The 26,462-nt window shown below is 39.5% G+C and overlaps 2 protein-coding genes and 1 long non-coding RNA gene across 5 annotated transcripts in view; 1 reads left to right on the top strand and 2 right to left on the bottom strand.

Moving 5' to 3' along the window:
- Positions 1-3,557: 3,557 nt before the first annotated feature.
- On the bottom strand, positions 3,558-25,461 carry LOC140733400 (uncharacterized). Its single transcript, XR_012100278.1, has 3 exons — positions 25,318-25,461; positions 10,919-11,055; positions 3,558-3,909 (listed from the first exon to the last, which is right to left on the bottom strand). It is a non-coding gene; the product is annotated as an uncharacterized lncRNA (long non-coding RNA).
- map10 (microtubule associated protein 10) lies at positions 19,726-24,449 on the bottom strand. The gene has a single exon (XM_073056677.1). The coding sequence runs from the start codon at positions 24,308-24,310 to the stop codon at positions 21,551-21,553; it is 2,760 nt and encodes a 919-aa protein (XP_072912778.1). The 5' UTR covers positions 24,311-24,449; the 3' UTR covers positions 19,726-21,550.
- Positions 24,833-26,462, top strand: part of sipa1l2 (signal induced proliferation associated 1 like 2) — a 511,308-nt gene continuing 509,678 nt past the window's right edge. For all 3 annotated transcript variants that reach the window (XM_073056679.1, XM_073056680.1, XM_073056678.1), the window contains exon 1: positions 24,833-25,019. The gene's annotated coding sequence lies outside the window, so the exon portion shown is untranslated. The remainder of the gene's footprint in view (positions 25,020-26,462) is intronic.

Here is a 26,462-nt window from a genome sequence, read left to right as displayed (position 1 = left end):
GCCACAATGCATTGCTGGTGGACAGAATGAATTTTTAGGTTAGTATATGGGATCCAATGGGCAGTTACATCCATAGAACATTACAGCACAGTACAGGACTTTTGGCCACGATGTTGTGCTAACCTTTTATCCTATTGTTATCCTGCCTAGTCCCATTGACCTGCACCTGGATAACCCTCCATAACCCTCCCATCCAAGTACTCAACCAAACTTCTCTTCAATGTAACAACTGAACACACATCCACCACTTATGTACCACATTTGTACCACTCTCTGAGTAAAGAAATCCCCCCTCAGGTTTCTCTTCAACTTTCACCCTGGTGTGTGTTTAATATTTCAGCAATATTTGACTAATATTGTAAATATATTGTTTTATTAAGCATTCTTTGTTATTTAAGTAACTCATTAGGGGTTATACAGTATGTAAAAAATCTGTGATTTGCATATGTCATCACACCACCATGTTATACGTGCAGGCCTCATTTAAAGTAAAAACAAAGCTAAACTTGCATTCTGGACTCCCTTGTTTTTTTCTTCCAATTAACTTTTAGGCTTTGGAGTTACAAAACATAACACACACTTAACCTGGGACCTCTGGTTCTAGAGTGACTTTGTGGTAGTGGTAACTTTGACAGGTACTGATAACGCATGACCGTCAGGTTCCTGCAGATTACAAAAGTACCGGTTGTCCAAGCAGATTAAGTCTTAATGCAAGACCCTAAATTCTACAGCATAAATATCGAACGTGTGGTCTCATAGATCAAGAACCTAAAATATAGATCATCCATACAAATTTCCAAACTGATGGAAAAAAAAATCCCTCATCAAGGTTACTATGGACAAACCTTTTCACAGATGCAGGTAGCTCTGAGGTGTTAGTATAGGTACATTTTATTGCCAGATCTTCAACCTCTCAAATGCCTTTCTGTCACAAGTGTTTTCCAGGAAACTCATGGATCCAAGTAATATTGTGAAGGCTAATTAATATTGTGTCATTTAGCAATTAATGCTTTGAAATTGACAACCTCCTGACCCATCCATGGTTTCAAGCACAAAGTCTAATATCCTGCAGTTAAATACGGAAGTTGGTGGTTGGAGCAGTTTCTGGACATTCTGTCAATTTCTCTGGTTTTAAACACTGACTGCTCCCAAAAGCATATGCTCATGCTCATAAAGTTCAACCCATTGTCTTGATCTAAATGCATTCCTTTCCAACAAAGTGTTTATGTTTCCATTGTCTCTAATTAGTGCAGCCAGTTTACCAACCCCCTTCCCTAACTTTTCTAAATCATTACACCCTATCAGATTTAACTTCAATCCTGCTCTCTAGTTAGTTCTGTTGCAGTTATTCCAACTGCATATTTTTACTTGCAAGGTTCTGCTTGCTTTATTTTTGGCCTGAACTATTATCTCCTTTCCCCTGCCACACAGAAACCCAGTGTATGCGTTGGATGATTTTTTTTCTTTTTCGGCTAGTACCGTAAATTAAATTAACTTTGTTTTTCATAGTACAAACGTTGCACACTTCTTTTGTTAGTTTTCTAAATCATTCAGATTTTCAGAAATTTTCGACAATATAATATACAGCTACTTTTCAATGAGCAAATGGGGAAACAATTGTGTCATTAAAATTATTTCAATTTTCACCATTGGCTGAAGTAATCTCTTCCAGAATGTTGAGGATATAAGAATGTCAAAGGCTGTGAGCGGTATCTTGTGCAGTTCACATTCAATTGTTTTGCACTGGTGGCAGGAATCTGGCTGCAACATGGCTTCAATAAATTCTGCCCTGAAGGGGCTGCCAATGTCACGCTGAATGATTACATACCTCACGTCCTCAAGTGGTTGAGCTACCTTATGGCAGAGGCGTTTCTGAATTCTGATATCAAATTCTTCTTTCTATATTGATTTTAAAGGATGGGGAAACTATAATAGGAATTATTCCTGAGGCTAGACAAATCTATATAGAACTTTCAATTAAAAATAATTCTAATAGTGTCTTCTCCAGCATTCCAGAAGATTAAATCAAAAATAAAAGTTATTAGGTTTGTAAATATTTTAAAAAGCATAGAAGCCAATACAGAAGATTTCCATATGACAATTTTAATCCCTTGGGTTATTTGGGTTTAAAATGAAATAGTTCCCTATCAATTATTAATACAATAATACCATGAAATCCAAATAGTGGCTGTGCAATTTTCCTATTGTCAAACCGACATTCAAAGTGGAAGACATAATGGACCAGTTTTAGCAATTTTATACACTATATGTAAGACTATCTTCATTGACATACACACAACACGACAGGGAACAAAAACATTTTTGAAGAGGGGACTGGAAGCAGGTAGTTAAAACCAGAGGGGGCTATTTTTCCCTTTGACTGGTAGTGATAGCTCTTTACTTACTTGGATGTAGAGCTAACAATAAATGATATCTGTTTTTAGAAAACAAAGCTATAACTGTCCACAGAAATATTAACATGGATATTTGCATAATAGAATACCTGATTAACAATTAAAATTTGATATCTATTCACCTCAAAATACAAATGTGTTAGAACTCTCCTTTAAGTTAACTTTTTATATTGGCTGAAAGAGATGGATCATTCAGGTTGATAAAACACATCAACACATCAGATTCAGGTTTATTATCACTGACATATGTAATGAACTTTGTTGTTTTGTGGCAGCAGTACATTGCAACACATAAAAATGATTATAAGTAATAATGGACAGACAGACAGACCGAAAGAGGAATAGTGAATTCATGTTCATGGGTTCAGAATCAGGCGAGGATAACTTCAAACACCACTACCTCCGAACTGATTATATAATCTACAGACTCACTTTCAAGGACTCTTTACAACTCATGTTCTCAGTATTATTTTTACTTGCATAATATTTGTCTTTATTTGCACTTTGGTTGTTTGCCAATCTTAGTCTGTTTATGTTTTTTTGTAAATTCTATTTTTTCTGTAAATGCCTGCGAGAAAATGAATCTTAAATTAGTATATGGTAATATACAGTATACTGTATGTACTTCCATAATAAATTTACTTTGAACTTTGAGGTTTATTATCACTGACACATCTAGTGAAATTTGCAAGTCATAAAAAAATTAAGTTATAATAAATAAATAATGCAAAAAGGAGGTGGTGTTCTTGGCTTCATGGGCTGTTCAGCAATATGATAAGCAGAAGAGATTCTTCAGATGCTGGAGATCCAGAGTACAACACAGACAAAATGATGGAAGAACTCAGCAGGTCAGGTAACATCAATGAAAAGGAATAAAGAATCAACATTCTGGGCCTACATCATTTTCCAGTGTGTTGGTTGTAAAGGCAAAAAATGCATTTCACTGTATGTTTCGATGTACACATGATAAATAAACGAATCTTGATAGGCTGAATAACCAACTTCTCCAACGTTTTAGATTGTGCAGTGACTCTGTTTCAGGTTCATGTTGACATGGGAAAAATTACCTTGAACTACAGTAGACAGGCAAAATATCTATCTGCTCCTATCCCATCAACTGCAAGTAAAACATCGACAGTAGGGTTTGACAAAACATCTTTTATTTGCAAAAGTAAGGTTGAGGTAACTGTGAAATTGGCTCAATTCCTTGCAGCAAGGTTCTACATGTTGATATGGTCACCCTACCACAAGATCATCAAATTCATTGTACCAAAACAAGCCTTGCTTTTGAAATGACATGTGTCCAGTTTTATATGATATGATAGTTGAATCACAAGCAGAAAACATCCATCATTTTATCCTTGCAGTTGAAACCCTGACTTCTGGCAGACTACGCAGGAAGATGTCATTATATCTCTGAATACCATTCTTCAAGGAGATTTTGATGTTGTCATGGCACATTAGCAACTGTTCTTCTCACAGATTACCAGAATCCCTGTGGCACAAAAAAGTGATGGTGACTCAGTAAAGCACAGATCTGCTTTTCAACATTAAGGTGATTAGTTACAGAAGGAAGATAAGATGGGAAAATGTAATGGAAATATTTTTTATATATACTTACTCATGTGGGTGATGCTAGCTAAATCATAATTAATTGTTTGAGAGAGTGGTATGGATCTGCCTATTGACCTGAATGTGACCTAAACTGATAAGAATGCAATGATTCTTCACTGTACTCTGGAATGGCCCAGTAAGTCACTCAGTTCATGGAACATTTTGATATTCATATACTGTAGCAATGATCAAGGTAGGGAATATTCACCATAATGAATGCTTGTATTGAATGTAGCACCACACCATAACAGCAATTAGCATAAAGTTTTACAACACCAGCAATTGTGATCAGAACAACTCTATAGAAATTTTCAAAATTATGAAAGGCATGGATACAGTACACAGTATGGAAACACCTTGTAAAATGTCCTTGTAAGGAAAAGCCTACAAAAAGAAGTGGATATTGCACAGTCCATCATGAGCAAAGTCCTCCCAACCATTGAGCATACCTACATGGAGTGCTGTTGCAGGAAAGCAGCATCCATCATCAAGGACCCCCATGACCTATGCTGTCTTCTGACTGCAGCCATCAGGAAGAAGGTAAAGGAGCCTCAGGACTCACACCACCAGGTTCAGGAACAGTTATTACTACTCAACTATCAGGTTCTTGAACCAGAGGGGAAAACTTCACTCAACTTTGTTTGTCTCATCACTGAACTGTTTCACAACTTATGGACACGTTTTCAAGAACTCTTCATCACATCTTTTTGATATTTATTGCTTATTTATTATTTATGTATGTATTTCTGTTTTGTATTTGCACAGTTTGTTATCTTTTGCACACTCATTGTTTGTCCTTCATATTGGGTGCAGTCTTTCATTGATTTTTTTGTGTTTCTTTGATTTACTGTTCATGTTCACAAGAAAATTAAGCTAAAGGTTTTAGATGGTGACATATGTACTTTGCTAATAAATTTACATTGACCTGTGGTAACAATCTTTTCCTGAGGGTAGTGGAGTCCACAACTAGGCAATATAGATTTCAAGTGAGAGGAAAAAGATTTAAAAGGAACCTGAGGGACAACATTTTATGCAGAGAGTTGAAGAATGTATGTGTGGTAAACCATGTATATCTGTCTGGACACGCCCCTCTGCTGACTGCTCCTGTGGCTCCTCCCACAGTCCAGGGCAGTCATCTGGCATGGACATGTGTGGTAAATTATGTATACCTGTCTGGACACGCCCCTCTGCTGACTCCTCCCACAGACCCCTGGATAAAGGCGACTGTGTCACTGCTCCTCCCACAGTCCAGGGCAGTCATCTGGCATGGACATGTGTGGTAAATTATGTATACCTGTCTGGACACGCCCCTCTGCTGACTCCTCCCACAGACCCCTGGATAAAGGCGACTGTGTCACTGCTCCTCCCACAGTCCAGGGCAGTCATCTGGCATGGACGTGCTCCGTTTTACTGCTAATAAAAGCCTTTCAGTATTTACTCTACTTCCAGTCTTTTGGAGTTATTGATAGTGCATCAGTATGGAATGAGATGCCAGAGGAAGTGGTTAAAGCAGGTACAATATTATCATTTAAGAAGCACTTGGGTAGGTACATTGAGGGGAGGGGCCAGGAAGGATATAGGCAGAATGCAAGAAATTGGGACTAGCTTGTTGGACAACATGGTTGACATGGACTCATTGGGCCGAAGGGCGTATACCTGTGCTATATTGCTCTGTGACTCTATGACTCACTGTAAGTTTGAAATTAATTGTAAGATTCAAGATTGATTAATGTAATTTCCAGTACACAAAGGTAAAGGAGAACAAAGTAATTGTTAATACGGATCTGGTGTAGTTAAAACAAATACAATAAGATAAAAAAACATAATAACAAACCACAATAAATACATAAGATAGCTTATATACAAAGGTTGATTATAAAGTATGTCCAAAAAGTGACACGTGAGTATCTGAACATAAGGTGACTGTGACAGGACTGGAAGGTGCAGAATCCTCGAGGGTAGAGCCAAGAAACTGCAAGGGTAAAAAGACCCTGATGGGAGTTATATACAGGCCTCCAGACAGTATCCAGGATGATAGCTACAAATTACAACTTGAGATAGAAAAGGCATGTCAAAAGGGCAATGTTACATTCATGTACATTCAATATGAGCATTCATCATGGTGGATGGAGAGAGGATTGACTGTTTGATAGGAGGCAAAGTTTGGGAATAAAGGGAACCCTTTCTGGTTGGCTGCCAGTAACTTGTGGTGTTCCACGGGGGTTTGTGTTGGGACCACTTCTTATGTCAATGATTTGGATGATGGAATTGATGGCTTTGTGGTGAAGTTTGCAGATGATTGAAGATAGGTGGAGGGTCAGCCAGTATTGAGGAAGCAGGGAGTTTGCAGAAGGACTTAGATTAGGAGAATGGGCAAAGAAGTGGCAAATAGAATATAGTGTCGAGAAGTATATGGTTATGCACTTTGCTAGAAGGAATGAAATCATAGACTAATTTCTAAATGGAGAGAAAATTCTAATATCTAAGGCACAAAGAGACTTGTCCCAAGTTCAAATCCAGCCGGCTCCTTGTCCATTTCCATCTATGCTGTGATGAGTGTTTAGTTAGCAACGTGGCATTAAAAAAAACAGTAAAATGCTATGGAAACAGCAAAAATGCCACCCGATGTGCCACAAGGCATGAAAAGGAACAACAGCAAAGATTCTTGGGAGTCCTCATGCAGGATTCCCTAAAGGTTAACTTGCAGGTTGAATCTGTCGTGAGGAAGCCAAATGTAATGTTAGCATTCATTTTGAGAGGACTAGAATATAAATCAAGGATGTAATGTTGAGGCTTTATAAGGCACTGGTGAGGCTTTACTTGGAGTATAGTGAGCAGTTTTGGGCCCCTTATCTAAGAAGGAATATGCTAGTATTGGAGAGGGTTCAGAGGAGTTTAATGAGAATGATTCCAGGGATGAAAGGGTTACCATATGAGGGCCAATTGATGGCTCTGGGCTTGTATTCACTGGAATTCAGAAGGATGAGGGAGGATCTTATTGAAACCATTCGATTGTTGAAAGGCCTCAATAGAGTGGATGTGGGGAGGATGTTTCCTTTGATGGGGAAAGTCTAGGACCAGAACACACAGCCTCATAATAGAGGGATATAGAACAGAGATGAAGAGGAATTAATTTAGCCAATGAGTGGTGAATCTCTGGAACTTGTTGCCACAGGCAGCTGTGGAGACCAAGTCATTGGGTATATTTAAGGCAGAGGTTAATAGATTATTGATCAGTCATTGCATGAAGGGTTACGGCGAGAAGGCAGCAGATTGGGGCTGAGAGGGAAATAGATCAACCATGATGAAATGGTGTAACAGACTCAAAGAGCCAAATGGCCTAATTCTGCTCCTAAAACTTATGGTTTCATGAAAGTGGTGGTGGGGGTTGTGTTGGAGTGGGTTAGAGTGTGAAAGTGTTGATCAGCCTTGCTGCTTGCGGAAATTAACTTTTTAGGTCTGGTGGTGCTGGTGTGGACGCTGTTATGGGGAAGTAGGTTCATGGGTTTGGTAAGTGAGACAGAAGACACTGATTATGAATAAGCACATTAACCATTTATTTACAGACAGGCAGTAAAATATTTGACCAGCTATCTAAATCAGACAAGTACTCAACTAAGCCACCTTAAGTTACAAAAACATTCACTGAATTTTTGTACACTGTTTTTGTACACTGACCATTCAGTAAATTCAATAGGTAGTTCATTAGGTCTCCCCAAGTTACACAGGTACAAAACGAAACATTCAACCAATACTCAGCTGAGTGTACACATAGGCCCTCCTATATCTGCAGCTCACTTTTCCAATGGTTCTTCAGCACTGGCTGCGGCCTCAGTGTGAATTTGAGACCCTGGATACAAAGGAAAAGTGAACGAGTCTCTCACATGTGCTTTTCTTATAACCCTGAGGTGCCCAGCAACCAGACACTGGTGCCTTTGCCATGGCACACAAGGCAACCAATGGGAAAGAGCTGCTGCACCCTTCGAATGGGCTGATCACAACCAGCACAGTGTGTTGGCCAGCAAGTAAATTAACCCTTCACATTACGGATGCTACATAGCCTCCTCCGTGATGGGAGTGGGGTGACACAGTAGCATAGTGGTTAGTAGAATGTTTTACAGTACCAGCGACCAATGTTCCCTCTAAGGTGTGCATGCACACACACACATCTTTTGCTACTAGCGCATGAAAGAATATAACTGCATACGAACTGTTGTCACCCTCTACCTCATTGGCATGTTAAGTATCTTTTATGATCATACACAATAATATTTCCTTTTCCAGTTTCTGATATGGGTGGTGTTAACCACAAAGAGTTTGCAATGATTTATCTGCGGATTTTAGAATTGGCTTATTTATACTGTTTTTATTGAAGACACTATTCAGTACATACATATTATTGTTGCTGGCAAAAATAATCGCTCAGTATAAAATTTTTGTTCACACTGGTCATAACAAATTAAGGGGGAGCATTGCCAGCAACCTGGGTTCAATTACTGCCACTGTCTGTAAGCAGTTTGTACATTCTCCCCATGACTTCATGGGTTTCCTCTGGTTTTCATCCAGAGTCCAAGGACGTACCAGTTGGTAGGTTAATTGCTCATTGTAAATTGTCCCATGATTAGGCTAGGGTTAAATAGGAGGGGTTACTGGATGGTGTGGCTTCAAGTGTGGGAACGGCTGATTCTGTGCTGTATCTCAAAAATACACAAACAAACAAATAAACAAATAAAATCAGTCCATGAGTAGGGTGGATAGAATCCTTCCTGATTTTACTGGCTTAATCAACTAATAATAACCTAATTGTTAAAAATTCCAGCATGTGACATCTTTAAATTGTTTAACATGAAACAATATAAATATAAATAATTATTCTTCAAGGCATTTCAGTACTAAAATCTAAAGATATATTTAAGAATATATTTCAATTAGAGTCTCCTCAATGATAGCATATGTAGTTCATGCACACTTCTTTGTTCTAATTAAAAATGGATATGTGGAATACCTGCCCAGGGGTGGTGGTAGTGGCAGATACATTAGGAGCATTTAAGAAACTTTTAGATAGGCACATGTATAATAGAAAATGGAGGGCTACGTAGAAGGGTAGAGTTCAATCAATCTTAGAGTAGTTTAAAAGATTGGCACAGCATTGTGGGCTGAAGGGCCTGTACTGTGTTGTGCTCTTTGTTCTATGTAATTCAAAACAGTAGGAATGATCTAGACATCCTGTATGTTGTAGGGAGATAGAGGGATGGAGCTGAAACACAGCAGTTATAACTGAAATGGCTGTTTGATCCAGTCTGCTCCCATCAGTGTTAATCCATGTAACTACCTTATTCCCACAACCCTCTACTTCCTTTATCTTCAGTCGCTTACCTAACCTATTAGATATTATAATATAATCTTCATTCTCCCTCTCCCACCCACCTACCTTCCCCCTCATGGGGCTTCACCTATCACCTTCCAGCTTGTACTCCTTTGCCTCCCCCCACCGTCTTATTCAAAGTTCAAATTCTTTATGAAAGTACATATACTATATACAAACTTGAGATTCATCTTCTTGTAGGCAGCCACAAGACAAAGAAATACAATAGAAGCCACAAAACAAAAACACAGCAAGTATCAACAAACATCCAATGTGTGAAAAATATCAAGAAATTGTGCAAATAATAAAAAAGATAAACAAATAATACACAGACCATTATGCAGGGTCTCCAAAAGTGAGTCCACAGCCACGGAGCCAGTTTTGTGCTGAGACAAGTGCCGATAGCTTCAGAGTCAATTCAGCTCTGAGAGGAGTAAAGCCTCACACTTTCTGGCTTATTTCCCCTTCTTTCCAGTCCTGATGAAAGGTCTCAGCCTGAAACATAGACTCTTTATTCCTTTCACAGATACTACCTGACTTGCTGAGTTCCTCCAACATTTTGTGTGTTACACAAGATTTCCAGCGTCTGCAGAAGGCCTTGTGTTTAAGATATTGTAATGGTCCCTAGTTTCAATCATTAATGTCAGTAGAACCAGATATTATACCTGGTTGTTTTTAGAACTCATATTCAAATATTACAGTAAATGTATTATAACCAATCCATTACAGAGATGACTATATATTCAGAAAAAGTTAATAATTGTAATTCATTTGTTACATTTTTCCCATTATAGCTTATAATCACTTAGATGCACATATATCTTTCTTAGCTGAAACAATAATATGTCTTCTTTTTATATTTCACCCAATAATTACTCCCTCCCATTTTGACACTGATAATGGACTTTTTATTGCACTTTCTTCTATAGACTTTTCCCTTCAAGGTGCCACTTGCTCCCAATCCAATTTCCTCTCCCTGACTTGAATTAAGCAGACAGGGCAGTCAATGTTCCAGACATTACCAGAACTACCTTAGCTCCATGATTGAAGAACAAATTGAGATAATCAGTCAATTTTTTTTTGCCATTTCTCTTACCCGAAAGGCAAATATTGAAATGGAATCATTCACTTGCATGGAGCATTTCATTTAACAGCTGGGACTCAAATCTCCAGCTGGAAATCTGCCATATATCTGTTTAAAATATTGGACCACTTATCATTTATAGTATCATTTCCCCCCTCACTCTTACATGCTGGAAATGCAATTAATTCTGGTGATAAAGTCGCATTGGTTTAATGATGGTTTTCACAATGTTATCAACATGAAAATACTAAAATGCGCTCCACGGCTATGGACTCATGCCCAGAAACTCCGCAATTCACGTTCCATGTGTTTTTGTTTACTTTTTTTCACTATTTGTGCAATTTGATCAAGGCGCTTCAAAGCAGATCTGGCTCTGCAGTTGTGGCCTGCAGCCATGGACTGACTCAGTGGCTGTGTCCTGTAGCCATCGGTTTCACTCACCTCAGCAGCATGTGGAGTTGACTCACTTTTGGGGATTCTGCAGTTTGTTGATTAATATTCTATGTGTTACTTGTTTGCTTTGTGTTATTTCCACAATTTGCATGTTGGGTGTTTGATGGTCTTTGTTTTGTGGCTGCCTGCAAGAAAATAAATCTCGAGGTTGAATACTGTTTACATACTTTGAAAATAAATGTTCTTTGAAACTTTAATTATTGAATTAATACAGTATAATATCACAACATCAATCAAAGCACACTACTCAGCACCAGAAGCAAGTAGCTTCAGGCGTTTACGCAGGGCAAATCTCATTCATGATATTATAATTGTAACCACAGCCTCTGTTGGTTGGAATTTGATACTAGCTATTATGTCCTCGGTGTCTAAGTCGATAGAGAAGCCAGAGCAGTACAACGTAGAGAGCAAGCTGTTGCCCATGCAGCAGACTCCCCCTCCCCATGCAGGTGAAAGAGACAGCAGAGACCGATACAATTTGGCATCGGCAGTGTCACAAGAGTTGCCAGTAAGCATTGAATTCAATGTAGGATAGCCTTAAGGACTCCAGCTTCAGATTTAACTTGGGGTTTACCCCTGAAGCATTCCCCATAAGTATGTGTAGTCACAAGGCAGTGGAGGTTTGAGGTCAGAGTTTTCCTTCTCCAAAAAAGAGGGAGTTTTCTTAATGAAACAAGAAGAGTGTAAAAGGGCTGGAAATGATGCGGATGATGGAATTTTGTGGCCATGTTTCTGGATGATACAAAGGTAGGTCGAGGTGGCAGACAGTATGGGGAAGCAGAGATTCTGCAGAAGGACTGGACAAATTAGGAGAATGGGCAAAGAAATGGCAGCTGGAATACGGTGCAGGGAAGTGTATGGTCATGCACTTTGGTAGGAGGAATAAACATGTAGACTGTTTTCTAAACATGGAGCAAATTCAGAAATTGAAAGTACAAAGCAGAGGTTAATAGATTCTTGAATAGTAAGGGCATTAAAGTTTACACAGAGAAGGCTGGAGAATGGGTTAAGAAGAGGAAAAAAATCAGCTATGATTTATTTTGGAGCAGACCAGACAGGCTGAGTGGCCTAATTATGCTCCTATACCTTATAATATTATGAAATGTAGGAGAAATTATTTTAGCATGTATTAGAAATCCTGATGAACTTTATCAAATAGTTGTACAATTGATTCATGGAAATAATGCTATATTGTATTAATTCTATAGAGTATCTTTTAAAAGATTCAACCCAAAACATAACTAGAAACAACAACATGAAAATTAATACAAAGATACAGGAAATAGTGGACAGTGTCAGTTGAGAATTTGCCATATTCTTCAGGCATGACTGGGTTAAATTAGTAACTGTATGCTCCACAGGTCATGAAAAGGGGGAGTCTGTACTTCAGTCTATGCTTACTGGCCTCACTATTATGCAGCTACACTGAATCATAGATTTTTGAATTGTAAGGGAATTGAATATGTATGTTTGTAATTGTAACAAGAAATGTTTTGGTTGTGTTAGACTAGTGATAATGAATGTAGGAGCTCTGCCTTACTCATCTTAAGTGAAATGCAAGCAAATTGAAAACATGGTCTTGTTTGTCTAACTGTCAGGCAGAAAAGTTTAATTGGATATCTTTTTGTTTTCCTCGATTATATTTTCCTCCCTCTTGCTTTTTATCAATACCTATATTTCTTCTAATTCACAACGACTGTTATTGAGAAGAAATGGTGCATTGAGATTACATTGTAAAATGGACGGTTTATAGACTTGTGTTGTTTTTTTAAAAATAGAATCTTTCCTTCTTCTGACATCACGCATGAATGCAAGGCTAGCAGCATGTTACTATTCCCAGAGGGTGGGTCTATAATGATTTTTTAAATAACATACATGAAGTGCTGGAGGAATTCAGCAAATCAGGCAGCATCTATGAAGGGGAATAAAGAGTTGACATTTTAAGGATGACCTACTTTTTAGAAATCCATGCTAGCTGTTCCTGGTCAATTAAAAATATCCAATGAGAGGGGATCCACCAATCACAGTTCAGAAGTAGATATTGATTGGCCAAATAAAGATTCAAATCTTCCTTTGGAGAAGAGAAAGAGCACTTTGCTCTTCCTGGCTGGCAAGATTCCTATAAAAAACCCTTGGAACCAAATGATCCCATATTTATCTTCCTTTGTAACATGCAGCTGCTTTTTAAATGCTCAGTGGGATTTTATCTCATAAATGTTTGACTTCAGAAAGGTATACGTGCATGTCTTGCAATCATTGGCATGAAAATGGTGACATACCTACACATGGCAGGTTACGTGTTTCCAGATGTATCTTTAACCATCTCTTCAGCTGTTTACTGTCATCCGTCTGTTTCAAAGGACAATGGGTGATGATGATCATCACAATCCTGGGCAGAAGGTATGGAGATCCTGAGATGTCTAGTTGTCAAGATCCCCCTCTTGGCCTCACCAGTGTAGTCCAAAGGAAAACTTAGGAAGCAATATGTTTGGCACCAGCTTGGCTGCAGGAGCTTCCGGAAGGATGTTCATTGATGTCGAGCCACCTTAGGGGCTCCACTGTGGTTTTGCTGTCTGGGTTTTCTCCTGTAGTCTTCTTCTCTCCTGAGGCTGCACACAAAGCAGTGGGGCTATTTACCTATTGTTTGGGATTTGGTTCACAAGCACCAGGACATGTCTGCATGCTGGTGGCCCTGACCTCCTCCCTGTCCTCTGAAGTTCAGCCTGAGTCTAAGTTTCCGTATGTTGCCAACGAGGAGGCTCTACATGCGGTTTGCTGTTGGAGAGGCTATGTATTGTCAGGGAGAGACTTACACATTCAGCTCTCCTTTTCAGAAGATTGCTAGCCAGCAGTGGAAGCTGAAAGGGAAAGCAACAAGCACTACCCACTACACTAGACACATCACAGCAACCATTTGTTGTCATGACTATTGTCAATATGTAAATGGTGTCTGAGGTTGTAGGCATTTTTATCTATAAGGTATGCTGTCTATGAGGACTTTTGTATGTCCTCCCTGTGACCGGTTGAGTTTCTTACGTGCTCGAGTTTCCTCCCACATTCCAAAGATGTACGGGTTAGGGTTAGTAAGTTGGGGCATGCTACATTGATGACAGAAACTTGACGACACTTGCAGAATGTTCCCTGCACATTCTCGATCTGTGTTGGTTGTTGACACAAACAATGCATTTTACTGTATGTTTTGATGCAAATGCGGCAAATCTTTATAATTTTAAAGAATGGATTAATATGATTCAAAGAGAATCAATAACAAGTGTTAATGTGGATATGACATAGTTTGAGATGATTTTTTTCTTTGTATTTTTAAAATATTTTAATTATACCCAATCCACATATTTAAAAAAATAAAATATTACCACCATCAATGTCCTGGGAAATGAAGACAACTTTTTTCTACTTCTATTGCCTGATGTCATTATCAAGTACTTAAGAAAAATTGAATATGTGTACAATACAGTTCCCTCTGATGTTTGTAAACTAATGAGAAGAACAAGTCCAATCGATTAAACTTATCTTGAATATCTTGAATAATATTTTATCTAAACCTTCTGAATTTAATCTTTCATCTAAAAAGATCCTGTAAATCTCAAAGTATTGCCTGAATGCCCAAGTGAATACTTATATATATATTTTCTTAAAATGTTATGGTTTATTTTATGTATTGCACTGTACTGTTGTCACAAAACAACAAATTTCACAATATATATCAGTTACAATATACCTGATTCCGATTGCTGAGGTTAAATTAACTGGAAAGCAATCATTGTCCAAACTGTTACATTATAACTAACACAAAAGTATGTTCTCTTTCAGAGGACGGAGAGAACTTGGGGATCATTTTACCTTGACGTGTTGTACTTCTTGTTTGATGGGCATAAATGATGCCCTTAGTTCTGAAGATTTACTAAGCAAGTGATCTAACTTTACTCTTTGAAGAACCATGTGGAGATTGTAAGCTAAAAAAACCAGATACATAGTTTTCTTCTGATGCTGAAGCATAATTAATACTACATCTAAAATTAATTACCTATATACATAACTCAATCTGCAAATTATAGAAGGAAAGCCATTGATTTCTTTTGGACAATGGGCTCAGGTATTAAAACATCTGCAGGTGAATCTTTTTCCTCTAAACCTTTTTAAAAAAAATCAAATGATGCTTCCTGTTTCTGTTTGTTTGACACACCTAGTTTGTGAAATGGTACCCACATACTTAAGAAGGTATTACAGGGTTAGATGCAACAGACAAAGTTAGCAAGAACATACATTTTTTCTATTTTTTAAAGTTAAGTAAAATACCAAATATTATCTCCAGTCTTTCTGAGATTATTTTAATGAACATATGCAAATAACTTAAAGTCACCATGACCTAGACTCATGGCTATAAATTTTGAAGACACACACTTCATGAAATGTAATAATCTATCCATAAAAATCCTGAATGAATGCACAGAGGGAAAATGCAATACATAAGTCCCAAGTTCTGTAACTTATCACAATATATAAGAACTGTTGTGCAGTTTGCTTTTCTGAAATGAGTTTCTATTTGTGCCTTCACACCAATCACTCAGATAATCAACCAAACAGAAAATCAGACACAAGGCACCGTGTGTATAATAAACTGAAACTGATGGACTGTAAAAGAATGTATTATCACATGTCGAATGTCTTCCATGGTACATTTGGAATTTCTGCTGCGGAATAGGGTGACATTTCTGGAACTATAATAGCAAGGAGCACATCTGGCAATTACTATCACATTTCACAGAATTCTGCAGCTGCTTGTTGACAAAAATGTTAATATCTGTGTTTGCTACTCCAACTTAAAATAACAATGATAATTGGTACACACTTATTTCTTCATGTAGAGATGGTTTGAAAGAAAACTAGAACAGACATTTAGCATAAAAGTGTAAAAATGACATTTGCTGTAAAGTCAGGACTAAGAATTTCAGGTAAATGAATACTGTAGCATGATAAACCTACATTTGCAAAACGTTTGGGGATTGCAAATGTTAACCAGCAAGAAATTGAATGAGTTCAGTTTAATATCAGAGAAAATTTGAACTCATCCAATAAAAGATTTGAGGCCATATTAATTCTTGATGGTGCCACTATGAGTGACTCCTTTCAGGTTAAGGTCTATCTCCCTCAGGATCACTAATTGTAGTTGTTCTTGTTTTATGTTAAACTATTCAAGCATATGTGTTGCTTCATTCAGAGATTCACTTTCTGCAACTGACACCTTCACTTTGGTAAGTATCAGGCATGACATCAATGGACAAGAATGACTCTTGTTGCTCCATTTCCAAATCAATTAGGAGCATTTCTTTGACTTTGGTGTATATCATATACAACAAGTACAAGTCCATATCAAGCTGAAATCAGGTAGCATTACAACACTGAGAATGCATCAGAAGTACTTCATTAGCTGTGAAATTCTGAGTTCATGAAGGTCTTGAAGGAGGCTATGTAAATATATCTTTTCCTGGGGATGTTAAAATTGTGAAAGTTTTGCTGTTCATTGAAAAGCAATAACTTGAGGTTTGCCAAATCTCATCATACGAATGTCATCATAAAATTAAATATTCTTCTTTGATTGTCCTGAGTAGATTGACCAGTAATAATATATTGTTACTATACAGCATGTTAATAATTACTTACTGAGCATATTCCAGCTTTTTGTTAACTGTTGTGAAAATTAAATGTTCCTTTCCTAGATTAAATAATTATGAAAAGTTTTTTTATTACCTGATCTAATAATTTAATAATTGATGTTAGGTAACAAATTCTCTCTATATGTTTAAATGCAAAGTTGCTTGAGATCTTTTAACACTACACTAAGATTAACATTCATGTCTCTGCTGTTGTATAGTTAAATTATAAAGAAAAACACAGGGATTAATTGTTAGAGCAAACACAAGGAAATCTGCACATGCTGGAAATTCAGCATTAGTCCTGACGAAGGGCCTTGGCCTGAAACGTCGACAGTGCTTCTCCTTATAGATGCTGCCTGGCCTGCTGTGTTCCACCAGCATTTTGTGTGTGTTGTGGGGATTAATTGTTGGTGTGTTTAGATGGATGAGATGCATAGGAATTTCTTAATAGGCTGATTTGATTTACGTTGAACACCAAAACGATTATTTGTCCTAGAGAATGTTTCAAGAGCCACTGCTAATGGTGCAAAGGTGCCAAATAAATTGGTTCTGGAATTTGCTGCTGAGGATAGAAGACACAAAGTATACTGCAGATGCTGTGGTCCAATCAACACGTACAACACGCTGGAGGAACTCAGCAGGTCGGGCAGCATCCGTGGAAACAAACAGTCAACATTTCAGGCCGAGACCCTTTGTCTATCCTGACGAAGGGTCTTGGCCTGAAATCTTGACTGCTCGTTTCCACAGATGCTGCCCGCCCTGCTGAGTTCCTCCAGTGTGTTGTACGTGTTGATGAGGATAGAAGAGATGGCTTATGTAAAGCTATTACAGTGCCAGTGACCCAGGTTCAATTCCACTGCTGTGACGAGTTTGTATGTTCTCCCCATGATCACGTGGGTTTTCTCTGATGCTCCAGTTTCCTCCCACATTCAACAAGATGTACAGGTTAATTGGTCACATGGGCATAATTGTGCAGCACGTACTTGTTGGACCAGAAGAGTCTGTTATCACACTGAATTTCTAAATAAGTACAAACCCCATTTCCAGAAAAGTTGGGATATTTTCCAAAATGCTATAAAAAAACAAAAATCTGTGATATGTTAATTCACGTGAACCTTTATTTAACTGACAAAAGTACAAAGAAAAGATTTTCGATAGTCTTACTGACCAACTTAATTGTATTTTGTAAATATACACAAATTTAGAATTTGATGGCTGCAACACACTCAACAAAAGTTGGGACAGAGGCATGTTTACCATTGTGTTACATCACCTTTCCTTCTAATAACACTTTTTAATCATTTTGGACAGAGGATACTAATTGTAGTAGATTTGCAATTGGAAATTTTGTCCATTCTTGCTTGATATAAGACTTCAGCTGCTCAACAGTCCGTGGTCTCCGTTGTCTGATTCTCCTCTTCATGATGCGACATACATTTTCAATAGGAGATAGATCTGGACTGGCAGCAGGCCAGTCAAGCACACGCACTCTGTGTCTACAAAGCCACGCTGTTGTAGCCCATGCAGAATGTGGTCTGGCATTGTCCTGCTGAAATAAGCATGGACATCCCGGGAAGAGACGTCGCCTTGATAGCAACATATGTCTCTCTAAAATCCTAATATACGCCTCAGAGTCAATGGTACCTTCACATACATGCAACTCACCCATGCCGTGGACACTGATGCACCCCCATACCATCACAGATGCTGGCTTTTGCACCTTTCACTGATAACAATCAGGACGGTCGTTTCCATCTTTGGCACGGAGAACTCGACGCCCGTTTTTTCCGAAAACTAGCTGAAATGTGGACTCATCTGACCACAGCACACGATTCCACAGTCTTTCGGTCCATCTGAGATGAGCTTGGGCCCCGAGAACTCGCCGGCGTTTCTGCATAGAGTTGATGTATGGCTTCCTCCTTGCATAATAGTTTCAAGTTGCATTTCTGGATGCAGCGGCGGACTGTGTTAAGTGACAATGGTTTTCCGAAGTACTCCCAAGCCCAGGTGGCTATAATTGTCACAGTAGCATGACGGTTTCTTAGGCAGTGCCGCCTGAGGGCTCGAAGATCACGCGCATTCAACAGTGGTTTCCGACCTTGCCCTTTACACACTGAGATGTCTCTGAATCTTTTCACAATATTATGTACCGTAGATGTTGAAAGACCTAAATTCTCTGCAATCTTGCGTTGAGAAATGTTCCTTTTGAACTGACTAAAAATTCTCTCACGAATTTTAGCACAAAGGGGTGAGCCACGACCCATCCTTGCTTGCAAAGACTGAGTTTTTGATGGATGCTACATTTATACCCAGTCATGATACCTCACCTGCTACCAATTAGCCTGCTTAATGTGGAGTCTTCCAAACCGGTGTTACTTGAATATTCTGTGCACTTTTCAATCTTATTTTAACTCTGTCCCAACTTTTGTTGAGTGTGTTGCAGCCATCAAATTCTAAATTTGTGTATATTTACAAAATACAATTAAGTTGGTCAGTAAAACTATTGAAAATCTTTTCTTTGTACTTTTGTCAGTTAAATAAAGGTTCACGTGAATTAACATATCACAGATTTTTGTTTTTATTGCATTTTGGAAAAGATCCCAACTTTTCTGGAAATGGGGTTTGTAAATGCAATCATGGTTCAGGACACTGAAGCTAATAACTAGAGCATTAGCACTGAGCCAATTGCCAAAGGGAATGAATGTGGATATGACAAGTTCAAAGAATGCAGGTTACCAAGTTTCCATTAGCATGGTACTCCGAGTTGGTGGAGGTCTATGTTAAGCATTACATACTGCAGCATACGAAATGTAACCATCACTTCAGACGCCAGCCGCTGTCATGAGAAACAGCTTGATAATCAGATTAAGGATATTGGAAGTATCTGCTTGTGCCAACATAATGAAAATGGAAGAATATTTGTACTGATCTAGAGTTTCTGTTATGCCAAGTTGCCATGTATTAAGCATTCAAAAAGGGTTACAGTGCGGCCAGACATGCAATTGTAAAATGACAATAAAATTACTTAAAAGTGTGTTCTGATATATTCAAACAAAAAGAAAAAAGCTTACAAATCCTGTAAATCTGAAAATAAACATGAAGCTATACATTAAGTCTAAATTTGTAAAGCAATAGGTGAGATAGCTTTATTCACAATTGTATTCAGTTGATAAGTGCATATTTTGGCTGTAATCTTTTGTAAAAATACAATTTACACTTGAAGCATTAACATCTTCTTTTTATCATGAACAAAAAAACCAAAATGCTCTTCTGTTATTTTTATTGTATTTCATGTTATCCACAAAAACTGATTTCTTGGACAATTTTTGATACTTTCCCCAATCTATTGAAGTTATGTTGCCTGATATCACAATTCATTTTCAGTAGAAATTGCAAATTAAATTCTTTGGTAATGGGGATGTACACGATACATATGACTCAAAGGTCAGCTTTGAATGGTGGGAGGAAGTGGAGAGAAAAATACAAGAGTCAGAATTTAGGTTATTGCATCTTAGTAATTGTTGTACTTACAGGTTATGGAGAAATTAAACATGAGGATACTATTTAATGTAGCATGAGCTTCTGAAAAACTGTTTAGATACTTCATTATGAACCAGGATGATGCACAAATGAGACATTATGTGGAACACAGCCTACTTGGGAGAGTTTGGATAAGATAAAGTTCATTGAGAGTGAGTGATAAAATGACAACTAGTCCAAAGAATAATAGAAGGATTGAATCTGAAAGCTTAATGAAGACATGGAAGGAGAATCCAGGACCACCAAATAAACTGAGTTAGGAGCAGAAGCAAGTGATGGAAAAAGAGAATTTGTATTAATGACACTAAAAGCCTGTGGCTATCTTGGCTCTGGGCCTGTATTCACTTGTTTAGTAGAATGAGGGGAAATCTTCTTTGAAACCTATTGAATATTGGAAGGCCTAGATTGAATAAATGTGATGAGGATGTTTCCTATAATGAGGGAGTCTAGGACTAGAGAACACAGCTTCAGAATAGAAGGATGTTCCTTTAGAAAAGAGATGAGGAGGGTGGTGAATCTGTGGAATTCATTGCCACAGGTGGCTGTGGAAGCCAAGGCATTAGGTATATTTGAAGTAGAGGTTGATAGATTCCTGATTAATAAGGTGTTGAAGGTTATGGGGAGAAGGCAGGAGAATGGGGTTGAGTGGGATAATAAATCAGCCATGATTGAATGGATGAATGAATGGACTAATTCTGTTCCTATGTCTTATGGCCTTAAGGATGCAAAGTTTGATTCAGCTGGAATAGTTCAAAGTAAATTTATTATCAAAGTACATATGTCACTATATACAACCCTGAGATTCATTGTGGCAGAAGAGAGGAATGGAGTTGCAGAGAATTTGTGATGGGTGTGAAAACAATTGCTTTCCTTTCTCCAGTTGTAGAATTTTATGTTTAAGGTGGTTATGAAACAAAGATTTTACAACATAAGGAATAGCAGGCTCAAGAAAAATGCTGGCAGAGGTGGGGCTTGTTAACATGCAGTTAGAACCCAATCAAACATGTAATGCTTGCAGGGGACAGCATGTAGAGGATGAAATGAAGGGGTCCTCAGGAGAATTGAGGTCCAAGATTGGAAAGAGCAGGAATTGTTATAAATATTTATGCTACAATTGAATAAGTAGAAAACAAGGAAAGCACAAGAGTGGACAATGGAGGAAAGCATTTAAGAAGGAAGGTATTGTTTCCTGCATCAAAGTAGTCAGAGAGGTTGAGAAATAGATTACTTTCAGATGAAGTCTGAAAATTCAATCTAGTATGAATTTTGTCACATACTGTACATGATACACAGTATATTTGTAGATAAAATGTTCCCAAGCATAACTGAAACAAGTTAGAAGACACTTTTATGTTGCTGAGTACACATTCACATCAGTGGAAATCTCAAGAACTATGGTGATAAATCATAAAGTATATCCAGGAAGCTTGTTGGCTACTAGTTCAGAAATATGTCTGCATTCATTAATTATTCCTGTCCTTCCCAATTCATTAATTTCATCTGTTTGAATATCCTTTGCAGTTATGCCAAGTCCACTGCAGACGAGATCAAACTCACTGGATGGTGCGTAAGAGCTCACTTGAGATGTCCCCAAAGACTGGCTCTCCTCTAGTAACCTGTGACCATTCCTTGAACTTGAAAGTTGAGGGACCTCAGGGCTAGCTCGATTGATGTCAAATCCAGAATCTGACTGAACAGTTGACTTAAGTTGTTTCTCAGTCTCTTGTTTGTTCGATGGGTTCAGTATTTTTTTTGGTTGATTTTCCTCTGTCAAGCTGGTTGCTTCTTCAGATAGATTTGAGGTTGTTGAAGACAATGTCATTCTCTGATGGTGACTATTTACAAGACTTGTACCTTTTAAAGACTGAATTGGAGATTGCTTAGACAGTGCCGGCAGTGGGACTGAATCATCTTCTGTCTCACTTTGAGCTCTCATATTGTCACTGGAATATTTGGAAAGGCTCAAATCCAATTCATTGTTAGAATATCTGTGCTTCACCCTAATAGTTGTAGCTTCTGTACTGCTACCTAAAGTATCTGCAAATCTATTTGTAGGTTCAGGACTGGTAAAATCTTCTGAGTTGCCAGTTGGTTCAGGGCTTGTGAAGTCCTCTGAATACTTGGATTCATCACAGCTACTGTAAGAAATCTGTGCATCAACATTTTCAACTATTATTTGATCACTAGTAAGACCAGGATTCATATTTGCAACATCCACTGCTTCACTACAAATCTCATTCACACTGTGGTCAGAATCATGGCTGATTATTTCAGGCAGCCTGACTTTTATATCTTTTTGGTAAAGGTCCCTGTCATTAGCCATCTGTAAATCTGAAATCTTCGCATTGTAATTTAATGGGCCTGGAGGTTGAACAGGTGGCTCTCCTGTTCTAGTGGCACTTCCATGTCTCAAAGTTGCTTCAAAGCTATTGTTATCCATAAACTTTCCATTTCTCTGGACCTTTGAAGGATGAGCAGTGTCAGGTTCAATACTGCTTTGAATCAATGTTTCAGTATTTTCTTTAGCTTTGCCACCAGAAAATTGTTGGCCTTTTTGAAGAGGTGAAGAACGGCCTTCCCCTTTGCCTTCACGACATTTTTGACCAATCTTCTCTTTCAGTTGTTTCAATTGTCTTTTTCTGGACAACTCTTTCTGTTCATGCACTATCAACATACCTGGATTTGTCTGTTGGAGCCTTAACCGTAATGTATTTGTTAACCCATACATCAACTTTCTTTTGGGATGTTCCAAATTTTTCTTTGCATTACATCGCCTTGGGTTATTTTCTTTATCAAAGTTTCTAGGGGATACAGGTTGCTTTTGAACTTTCTGCTGCTTAAAATGTGAATTAGATTGTTGTATTGTTGATTTGGTCGGTTCATGAAATTCCAGTGAGTCATTCTTCAAATTACTGTAAAGCCAAGCAAGCTGAGGATGAACGACGAGAGGAATCTGCTGAGGTAACTGCTCATGATGTAGCAAAGAAAGTTCCAGTAGGAGCGCGTTCAGCAGAGGCAACTGTCTGATGGTATTAAATGCATCAGAATTGGCAGGACTCTTTTGAACTTGTGTTTTTAATGTACCTGTTGCTTCTGAGTGACTTTTGGGCAACTTAAAATCACTTTGGCTCATGTCGAACAATTCATCACTTTCATCTGAATCCAGCTCCTCAAGAATAGCTGACTCTTCCTCGGGCTCCATTGTTTTCCACATTTCAGAGATCTTCTCTTTGGGCCCTTCCTTTGATTGGCTGTAGTACATAGGGGGTGGACAAAAAACATTGTCCATTTTGATATCCACAGTGGGTTCGAATTTCAGAACCTGTTGTTTAATCTTAGATGCTTCTTTTGCCAATGTGCTCAGCTTATGTTCTCCCTTTAAAGCAGAAATAATAATAGGCTCTTTGATCTGGTCAAACTGTCTACCTTCAACAGCCTGGTCGCCAGACATGTGGCTGAGGTGCTTCTGAGAGTCAGTCGGAATGTGTCCAGTGCCTTGATCTGCCACCTTCTTATTCTCCCCTTGTTCTGGCACCTGTCCTTCACTGGGCAGGTGTGCAAAGTTCGTGTTTCGCATTTCAGCTTTCAGGACCTGGTTTTCTGGAACATGCGGCAGCAAACCAACTCCCAAACTCATAAGTCTATATCCTGCCGATATCTGGCCAATCTTTACACCCATCAGGTTATAAAGCGGGTACAGGCCCCTCTTCCCTTGCATGGATGGCGTTGTAATGCCACATTCTTCTACATCCAATCTGATTTTCTCCACGGCACTCGCCATCGAAATCAGGCAACTTCCCACCAATTTGGGTACTCGCTGTGACACGTCTAGTAGCATGGCGTACAGAGGGGTGTTGGTCAGATAGCGGTGAAGGGTTGACATCCCCATCTTGAACAGGCAGGACTTGCCTTTATTGAAAGTGATGCCAGTGCGGGCCCCCGTTCGCACGGGTCCCGGTCTCTTCTGCCCACGCTCCCAGCTCCGCCGCAGGGTTTCCGCTCGCTGCGGCTCGGTCTGATGGACCAAGAGGGTGGGGAAGTCCAGCAGCCTGAAGGCCACCGCCAGCAAAGGGCCGGGCTTAGGTTGGGTTTCAGGTCCAACGTTCACGTATTCCACTAGTAGTTCCAAGGAGAACAGCGTCTCCACTTTGGCGGCTGTATCCATGGTGGTTGCTTTGTCCCTGGTGGCACCGGCGTTGGCAGATCCGGTCCCTACAAACGGATTACATCGGAAACCTTGGCAACACCGTCCTACAAATGAACGCGGTACTTTGAGCGCAATGAAGTCTGGGGGCTGTAGTCCTTTTACACTCACCTTCATCGCGCTCATGACTCCAACTCCCATCCTGCCTCTGGACTTCATCTTGTCCATTTGAGCAAAAGGAGCGGGGCGCAGACATTTGACCAAGAGAAAACCGTGGGAGGTGTCTCGTTACAGACATGTAGAACAGACCAATGCTGTGAAGGGCAAAGCTAGCGGTTGACCAATGGGAGAACACCAATGCCAAAGGACAGCGAATAGAAAAATGGAGTACGGACTGAAGGCAGCCAATGGGGAAGAGGGCAGGACTAACGGTGGCCAATGGGTGGAGAGAAGGACCATATTTCATCCAATCGAAGAAGAGTGAGGGGCCCAGAGCAGCCAATGGGAGGAAGGAAGAGCCGGCGGGCGAGGGGGGTGGAACATTGGTCGCCAGGTTGTGTTGAGGTGCGGGAGAATGTGAAAAGTTTCCTGCCTGCTGGCCGCAAGAGGTGGTGCTGCGAGTCTGGCTTGCGAGCGGTAGCGGGATCTTAGATACACTGTCTGTCCCGTGGTGTGGATTGTGCAGAAGGTCTCCTCGCGTGCACGAGCGGCTCGGCCCCGCGGCTGTCAGGTAAGAGAGGCGGTGGTAGCAGAGGGGGAGTGAGGAGCTGTGGGCTTGTTGACAAGTTGAAGGTCGTAGAGTCGGTGCTGGGTCCCAGGCTCTCCGTTACCCAAGTGTACACTGGCAGACCGTTGGAAGTGTTTCCCTGCTTCACGCCATCCTGTCCTCCGACACAACTCGCATCCTCCCTCACACCCCCCCCCCCCCCCGGCCCATCTTCAGCCCAAACTAACCACCGCCCACTCCCGAAAAATGCCCTCTCTTTCAATCCTTTCACCTCCCTTCTCCCAAATATCTGCCAAAATACCTCTGAACATGTTCGTACGTCTCGTCTGCGCCTCCCATTCTTTAGTTGCCTCCCTGGCAAGGGATGAGACTTTTCTCTCTTTTCCCCGAACCGTTCACCAATGCAGCCCCCGTCTGAAAATGCTTTCCTTTCTTCACACCCCCTCATCTCCCGGGTCTGAGATAAAATTCTTAGCAATCATGTCTAATCCTTCTCGCCCCAAAAAATTGTTCAGATTCCGCCTCCCACCCCCATCTCTTCTCAAAAGGCAGTTCGCACCCTCCCCCATTGCAAAAAATATCATAAGCAGATCAGCCTCCCCCTCTTCCCTCAAGGCAGGATAACAACCCGTCGTCTTGCGGGTGGTTGTGTTCTTGGTGAAGCCGAATAGGCTGAATGTTGCGATCGCGGGACCTTTTCGTGAAGCCGGTAGGCTTTGGGGTCAGGTGCTACTCTCGGTTCCGCAAGCGGACCGCAGCCGGCCAATTATGTTGTGCGTAAAATACTCCTCCTTTCTGCTCTAAATGAAATTAAACTGGGAGTGAACAAAAGGGTTTGTGCCCCGTCCTCTGAATCCAGACGATTCGCGCTCCCCACAATTACCTGCAAACTTCAGGATCTTGAGAATTAAAATCAAGCATATCATCGATTGTGTATGTGCAATAATATATTTAATTCGATGCCATTGTTCACGGCGCGTGTACTACGGAGTTCCACTGAGAACCTAATTGCGCGTCCCTGTTTCTCTGGAAGTTGTAGCCATCGGTTGATTTGTTGTGGAATTGGTTTTGTTGGTTTCTTTTCTGTCTTCTAACTTTATCCGCTAGATGGCTTTGGATGACACAATGGTCAGGATTTTGGGTTCACTTTGTACGGAAACACTTCCTACATACTGTATTTATTTGGTCTAAGCTGTTTACACTTTTTTGAAGAATTTTAATATATTGCTTACATGTGTAAATCTACAATGAAGCTATAACCATGTTCTGAAAGTTAGACGGTTAGTTTCAATTATAAATGTTTTTGCAACTGTAAGAGACGGGAAAGAACAAAACGAACGTTGCAGTGCATTTCGTGTTGATCAATACCCTGATCAAGTTTACCAGCTGTTTCAGTGAAAATATTGATATCATATATCATCTTCACTGTTGTTTACTGGGATATAT

The sequence above is a fragment of the Hemitrygon akajei genome, chromosome 9, assembly GCF_048418815.1.
Source record: "Hemitrygon akajei chromosome 9, sHemAka1.3, whole genome shotgun sequence".
Taxonomy (NCBI): domain Eukaryota; kingdom Metazoa; phylum Chordata; class Chondrichthyes; order Myliobatiformes; family Dasyatidae; genus Hemitrygon; species Hemitrygon akajei.
This window is presented reverse-complemented; position numbering and strand designations above follow the sequence as displayed.

Bases quoted from the DNA above. Each gene is read 5' to 3' on its own strand.
- map10 (XM_073056677.1), bottom strand. From the start codon at position 24,310: ATGGATACAGCCGCCAAAGTGGAGACGCTGTTCTCCTTGGAACTACTA.